We start from the raw sequence: 8276 nt of genomic DNA on the forward strand, positions 1-8276 counted from the left end.
ACTGTATGCATGGGGCAGCTATCACATTACTGCTGGGGAAGCTATCAGTATCACATTACTGCTGGGGCAGCTATCACATTACTGCCCCCGTCAGGGCCCCATCACCCCTCAGGGCCCTTCTCCTGTATCCCCTCATGAATTATGCAGAAGCACATACATTTTGTACATGAGGAGCCATTATAAAACAGAGGCGCCATTTTAAACCACAGAGGCCATTCTTGAACACTAGGGGTGATTCTTAAACACTGGGGCCATTCTTAAACACAAGGGCCAAATTCCAAAACACACTGCAGGGGCCATTCTAAATAAAAGGGGCCATGATTGTAAACCACAGAGGCCACATTCTCAAACATACGTGCCATTCTTAAACACATGGGCCATTCTTAAACACAGGAGCCATTCTTAAACACAGGGGCCATTCTTAAACACAGGAGCCATTCTTAAAGTTAAACACAGGGGCCATTCTTAAACACAGGAGCCATTCTTAAACACATGGGCCATTCTTAAAGTTAAACACAGGGGCCATTCTTAACAAAGGACCATTCCAGATGCCACACCTAGCTGAGGTAACTCGTGTATAGAAACACAAGGAAGGTGTTCCATGTAATTTTGAGTACATGGCATATCAGCAGCACCACCTAGCAATTAACAGGGGAACAGCAGCCCAGCAGAAAGGAGCTGCACATCTCATTCGCACTCACACTCATACTTACTATCACACTCACATTCACACTCACTCCCACATATTTACATTCACACTCACATTCACACTCACTCCAACACATTTCCACTCACACTCACATTTGCACTCACACTCATACTTACTATTACACTCACACTCCAGTCCACTCAAACCTCATTCCCACTTACTCACACTTACACTCACACTCACATTTACACTCACACTCACACTCACACTTACACTCACACTCACATTCACACTCATACTTACATCCCACTCACACCTCATTCCCACTCGCACTCATATTTACAATCACACACTCACACACACACTCACATTCACCTTTACACTCACATTCACATTCACACTCCAGTCCACTCAAACCTCATTCCCACTCACACTCACTATCTGGTTTATCGTTAATTATTTCCCGCATGCAGTAATTAACCTGGTGAAATAGTTAAACTGGAAAATAACTACCTCAGTAACTAGCTATACTGGGTCATTAACTAAGTTAGTAACTAACCTGGTCCAAATGGCCCCATAACTAAGTTGGTAACTAACCAGAACAGGTTAATCAGTAGTAAGTTATCATCACTAACCTGGCCAGGTTAATCAGTAGTTAGTAAGTTATCATCACTAACCTGGCCAGGTAAATTTGTAGTTAATGAGTTATCCTCACTAACCTGGCCAGGTAAATAAGTAGTTAATGAGTTATCATCACTAACCAGAGCAGGTTAGTCAGTAGTTAATAAGTTATTTTTACTAACCTGGTCGAACTGAGCCCAGAGAATGTTGATGTACTCCTTCCTGGCCAGGTGGCCCCGGAAATGTTTCTGTAGGATGATGGCAGCTCTCTCCTCGCGGGTTAGGTTATCCACCTGATGGCACAAACACAAAAAAAATAAACAACAAATATGCACAAGAAATAAAGACAACAAATCAACAAATACAAAAACTGTTTATGAACATGTTTCACACTACAGAACATGTGCCACACTACAGAACATGTGCCACACTACATCCATCACACTACAGAACATGTGCCACACTACAGAACATGTGCCACACTGCAGAACATGTGCCACACTACAGAACATGTGCCACACTACAGAACATGTGCCACACTACAGAACATGTGCCACACTACAGAACATGTGCCACACTACAGAACATGTGCCACACTACAGAACATCTGCCACACTACAGAACATCTGCCACACTACAGAACATCTGCCACACTACAGAACATCTGCCACACTACAGAACATGTGCCACACTAAATACATCACACTATAGAACATGTGCCACACTACAGAACATGTGCCACACTACAGAACATGCGCCACTAACATCAGACCTACCTTTGGTATGACGCTTGCTGCCAGCCTGGAGTCGACAGCCTGTAGAAGGAACAAAGAACAGTTTGTTATAATTTAGGGACAAACAAACACACAAACAATATTGTGGAAGGCCCATGTGGAAAAGGCGAGCAGCACTGTTGGAGAGCAAAGGTCAGTCTTTGCTGCAGTTTGAGCAGCCGGGAACTCAAATGATGAGTTATGCTCCACCCATTATGGCGGCATTGATGTTATCTACCTCTGACCTCTAACCCATAACCTCTAACCTTTGTATAGATCATTTGATCATTCCAGAAAGAAAGAAAGAGAGAAAGAACTGGTAGCTCCTAACCTACATGTATAGCTCCTAACCTACATGTATAGCTCCTAACCTACATGTATAGCTCCTAACCTACATGTATAGCTCCTAACCAACATGTATAGCTCCTAACCTACATGTATAGCTCCTAACCTACATGTATAGCTCCTAACCTACATGTATAGCTCCTAACCTACATGCATAGCTCCTAACCTACATGTATAGCTCCTAACCTACATGTATAGCTCCTAACCTACATGTATAGCTCCTAACCTACATGTATAGCTCCTAACCTACATGCATAGCTCCTAACCTACATGTATAGCTTCTAACCTACATGTATAGCTCCTAACCTACATGTATAGCTCCTAACCTACATGTATAGCTCCTAACCTACATATATTGCTCCTAACCTACATGTATAGGTCTAGTAGAAAGTCAGAATTACCTCCTACGCCTGAATCATCACTGGACAACCCCTAACCTCTGTCCTGTGACCTCACCAGTATGCTTACCATGGTTCTACTCCTGTCGCTGCATAACCCATAACCTGTAATCTGTCGCTGCGTAACCCCTAACCTGTGACCTGTTGCTGCGTAACCCCTAACCTGTGACCTGTTGCTGCATAACCCCTGACCTGTAACCTGTTGCTGCATAACCCCTAACCTGTGACCTATGACCTCACCTACATGCTCTCCATGTTTCTCCTCCTCCTGTCGTTGAGTAACTCCTAAGCTGTAACCTGTGACCTCACCTGGATGCTCTCCCTGGTTATGCTCCTCCTGTAACCTGTTGCTGTGTAACCCCTAACCTGTGACCTATGACCTAGCCTGCATGCACTCCCTGGTTCTCCTCCTCCTGTCGCTGCGAAACCCCTAACCTGTAACCTATGACCTCACCTGCATGCTCTCCCTGGTTGTCCTCCTCCTGTCGCTGTGTAACACGTAACCCCTAACCTGTGACCTGTTGCTGCTTAACCCCTAATCTGTGACCTATGACCTCACCTGCATGCTCTCCCTGGTTCTCCTCCTCATGTCGCTGCGTAACCCCTAACCTGTGACCTATTGCTGCTTAACCCCTAACCTGTGACCTTACCTGCATGCTCTCCCTGGTTCTCCTCCTCCTGTCGCTGTGTAACCCCTAACCTGTGACCTGTGACCTATTGCTGCTTAACCCCTAACCTGTGACCTTACCTGCATGCTCTCCCTGGTTCTCCTCCTCCTGTCGCTGCGTAAGGCCTCGTAACTGGGACACTCCAGAGTGGAGTCTGTGCTGGTGTTGAGGATGAGGTTGGCATTGTCAGGCACGTTGTACGCAAGATGGTCGTTCTTCATGTTTTTGCTCATGATGGTGTCATCTGAAAAACAAACAAAGGAATGTTTACCATTACAACATGTAGGGTTATAGCAACGGAGTTTCGAGATCCCCCTACACACACAAGTACAGTTATAGCAACAGAGTTTCAAGTTCCCCCTACATACACAACATATAGGGTTATAAGCGACAGAGTTTCAAGTTCCCCCTACATACACAACATGTAAGGTTATAGCAACAGAGTTTCAAGTTTCCCCTAGATACACAACATATAGGGTTATCAGCGACGGAGTTTCAAGTTCCCCCTACATACACAATATGTACTCTCAGTAAGGTTATAGCTACGGAGTTTCAAGTTCCCCCTACATACACAACATGTACATTTATACTTATAGCTACTGAGTTACTATTCCTGGGTTACAGCAACCCTGTGATAACAACATCACTATTCCTGGGTTACAGCAACCCTGTGATAACAACACTACTATTCATGGGTTACAGCAACCCTGTGATAACAACATCACTATTCCTGGGTTACAGCAACCCTGTGATAACAGCACTACTATTCCTGGGTTACAGCAACCCTGTGATAACAACATCACTATTCCTGGGTTACAGCAACCCTGTGATAACGACACTACTATTCCTGGGTTACAGCAACCCTGTGATAACAACATCACTATGCCTGGGTTACAGCAACCCTGTGATAACAATGTTCCTGGGTTACAGCAACGCTGTGATAACAACATCACTATTCCTGGGTTACAGCAACCCTGTGATAACAACACTACTATTCCTGGGTTACAGCAACCCTGTGATAACAACATCACTATTCCTGGGTTACAGCAACCCTGTGATAACAACACTACTATTCCTGGGTTACAGCAACCCTGTGATAATGTTCCTGGGTTACAGCAACCCTGTGATAATGTTCCTGGGTTACAGCAACCCTGTGATAACAACACTACTATTCCTGGGTTACAGCAACCCTGTGATAACAACACTACTATTCCTGGGTTACAGCAACCCTGTGATAACAACACTACTATTCCTGGGTTACAGCAACCCTGTGATAACGACACTACTATTCCTGGGTTACAGCAACCCTGTGATAACAACATCACTATTCCTGGGTTACAGCAACCCTGTGATAACAACACTACTATTCCTGGGTTACAGCAACCCTGTGATAACGACACTACTATTCCTGGGTTACAGCAACCCTGTGATAACGACACTACTATTCCTGGGTTACAGCAACCCTGTGATAACAACATCACTATTCCTGGGTTACAGCAACCCTGTGATAATAATGTTCCTGGGTTACAGCAACCCTGTGATAACAACACTACTATTCCTGGGTTACAGCAACCCTGTGATAATAATGTTCCTGGGTTACAGCAACCCTGTGATAACAACACTACTATTCCTGGGTTACAGCAACCCTGTGATAACAACATCACTATTCCTGGGTTACAGCAACCCTGTGATAACAACACTACTATTCCTGGGTTACAGCAACCCTGTGATAACAATGTTCCTGGGTTACAGCAACCCTGTGATAACAACACTACTATTCCTGGGTTACAGCAACCCTGTGATAATAATGTTCCTGGGTTACAGCAACCCTGTGATAACAGCACTACTATTCCTGGGTTACAGCAACCCTGTGATAACAACATCACTATTCCTGGGTTACAGCAACCCTGTGATAACAACACTACTATTCCTGGGTTACAGCAACCCTGTGATAACAACATCACTATTCCTGGGTTACAGCAACCCTGTGATAACAACACTACTATTCCTGGGTTACAGCAACCCTGTGATAACAACATCACTATTCCTGGGTTACAGCAACCCTGTGATAACAACACTACTATTCCTGGGTTACAGCAACCCTGTGATAACAACATCACTATTCCTGGGTTACAGCAACCCTGTGATAACAATGTTCCTGGGTTACAGCAACGCTGTGATAACAACACCACTATTCCTGGGTTACAGCAACCCTGTGATAACAACACTACTATTCCTGGGTTACAGCAACCCTGTGATAACAACATCACTATTCCATGGGTTACAGTTACAGCTGTGATAACAACACCACTATTCCTGGGTTACAGCAACCCTGTGATAACATCACTACTATTCCTGGGTTACAGCAACCCTGTGATAATAATGTTCCTGGGTTACAGCAACCCTGTGATAACAGCACTACTATTCCTGGGTTACAGCAACCCTGTGATAACAACATCACTATTCCTGGGTTACAGCAACCCTGTGATAACAACACTACTATTCCTGGGTTACAGCAACCCTGTGATAACAACATCACTATTCCTGGGTTACAGCAACCCTGTGATAACAACACTACTATTCCTGGGTTACAGCAACCCTGTGATAACAACATCACTATTCCTGGGTTACAGCAACCCTGTGATAACAATGTTCCTGGGTTACAGCAACGCTGTGATAACAACACCACTATTCCTGGGTTACAGCAACCCTGTGATAACAACACTACTATTCCTGGGTTACAGCAACCCTGTGATAACAACATCACTATTCCTGGGTTACAGCAACCCTGTGATAACCACACTACTATTCCTGGGTTACAGCAACCCTGTGATAATGTTCCTGGGTTACAGCAACCCTGTGATAATGTTCCTGGGTTACAGCAACCCTGTGATAACAACACTACTATTCCTGGGTTACAGCAACCCTGTGATAACAACACTACTATTCCTGGGTTACAGCAACCCTGTGATAACAACACTACTATTCCTGGGTTACAGCAACCCTGTGATAACAACACTACTATTCCTGGGTTACAGCAACCCTGTGATAACAACACTACTATTCCTGGGTTACAGCAACCCTGTGATAACAATGTTCCTGGGTTACAGCAACCCTGTGATAACAACACTACTATTCCTGGGTTACAGCAACCCTGTGATAACAATGTTCCTGGGTTACAGCAACCCCGTGATAACAACACTACTATTCCTGGGTTACAGCAACCCTGTGATAACAATGTTCCTGGGTTACAGCAACCCTGTGATAACAATATTCCTGGGTTACAGCAACCCTGTGATAACAATGTTCCTGGGTTACAGCAACCCTGTGATAACAATGTTCCTGGGTTACAGCAACGCTGTGATGATAACATGGATATTCCATTTTTAACTTGAGAGGACTGATCCAAAGCTTGCTGATAAGCACTTTATTCTGTGTACGGATTGTAACATTATGTTGACTACCGACACAGATTAACTTACATTCAAGTTTTGTTGTTGTTGTTGTTGTCCTTGTTTAATATCTATTATTTCCCTATACTTGGACTGATGTTGTGTTTCCCTAGTTTCAGTTTCGAGCTAATTCCCGGGTTGGACCAGCCTCCTGATGCCGCCTCAGCAGACAACACGTCCGGCGGGAAGGCGGCCTTTAATTGGGGAGTCTGACCCGGAATTACGTATTCAGGTCGGCGTGTGCTGTCCGCAGCTACAGGCCGGGGGGAGACGTGTATGCCTGTAACCTTACCTGTGCCTGTACCTGTGCCTGTCGGGCGACTCCGTCTCGTATATACAATAATTACAAACTAGGTACAGCCGGCAGGATTGTTGTTGTTGTTGTGATCGGGGCCAGCCCAGCGCCAGCCGTGCCCAGCGCATCACTTCCGGGTTACCCTCCCCCCGCCCGGACCAGCCGCCCTCTCCGTGGCCCCGTCTCTCCTGCATAGCTACAGCCCCGGGTCTGTTCTGTACCCGCCACATGTCGTCCTGGGCACGCTCTCTCACTCCCTCTATCCTGCCCGCTGGATAGTCGCTGTGTGTGTGTCAGCCCTACCACCCCCCTCCCCTCCCCCCTGACCCGTCCCCAACCCCCGCTCACCTGAGTTAGAAACGTCTCCACACGGCAGCCCGGGTCCCCCCCGCGGCCATCAGGCCATCTACAGGCGGGAAGGCGCGCGGAAATCGGCCTCTTGGTCCTCAACACGGAACAAATCTTCTAAATCTCTCCTCAAAATCACGGAAACTGTGTCAAGATGGCGACACGACTCTCGTTTACAGGATACTTTACCAAACTCTGGGCACGAGACTCTGATGGCATAGTTAGGCAAAATGGTGCCCTGTTCATCTCATAAATTTCGCTAGATGTCGCCAGTGTGCCATCTGTGTTTGACGGCGGGCTTCTGTTGCGAAGAAATATCGTTTATTTTGAGATCATTGCCAATGACAGGGCGCCAAATATGCATATGATGGAGTTTACACGTATCCCTGACTATTTAAAGGCGCTCAGAGCAGTTTTCTTTGTCTTTTGAAATTTAATTTTCAAGTCATTTTTACACACAGTAACGTTAAGGTTAAATAATACTATCTCATTGCATAATCGACCCTTCATTGGAGCAAGAAATGAGAACGTCCTTGGGGTGGTTGAGAAGTCTTTTGAAAATTCGTAGGCGCCTGCCCCAAGTCATTTATTTTCAAAATATTGCGGAAACACACCGCGAAACCTTAACCCATTGATTACCGGAACCCTTTCCGGAGAATGTTGCCCCCTTGTTCCCAATGGAATTCCGGTTTTGGATTTTGCGAACGGGCCAATCCAAATTCAGTTT

The 8276-nt window shown here is 45.6% G+C and overlaps 1 protein-coding gene across 1 annotated transcript; it reads right to left on the reverse strand.

The window, feature by feature from the left end:
• Positions 1-1067: 1067 nt before the first annotated feature.
• On the reverse strand, positions 1068-7745 carry LOC118427880. Its single transcript, XM_035837843.1, has 5 exons — positions 7550-7745; positions 3535-3698; positions 2047-2085; positions 1453-1563; positions 1068-1130 (listed from the first exon to the last, which is right to left on the reverse strand). The coding sequence occupies exons 2-5, from the start codon at positions 3685-3687 to the stop codon at positions 1068-1070; spliced, it is 366 nt and encodes a 121-aa protein (XP_035693736.1). The 5' UTR covers positions 3688-3698; positions 7550-7745.
• Between the last annotated feature and the right edge of the window lie 531 nt (positions 7746-8276).

This window comes from Branchiostoma floridae, chromosome 12 (genome assembly GCF_000003815.2).
Source record: "Branchiostoma floridae strain S238N-H82 chromosome 12, Bfl_VNyyK, whole genome shotgun sequence".
In the NCBI taxonomy this organism is placed as follows: Eukaryota; Metazoa; Chordata; class Leptocardii; order Amphioxiformes; family Branchiostomatidae; genus Branchiostoma; species Branchiostoma floridae.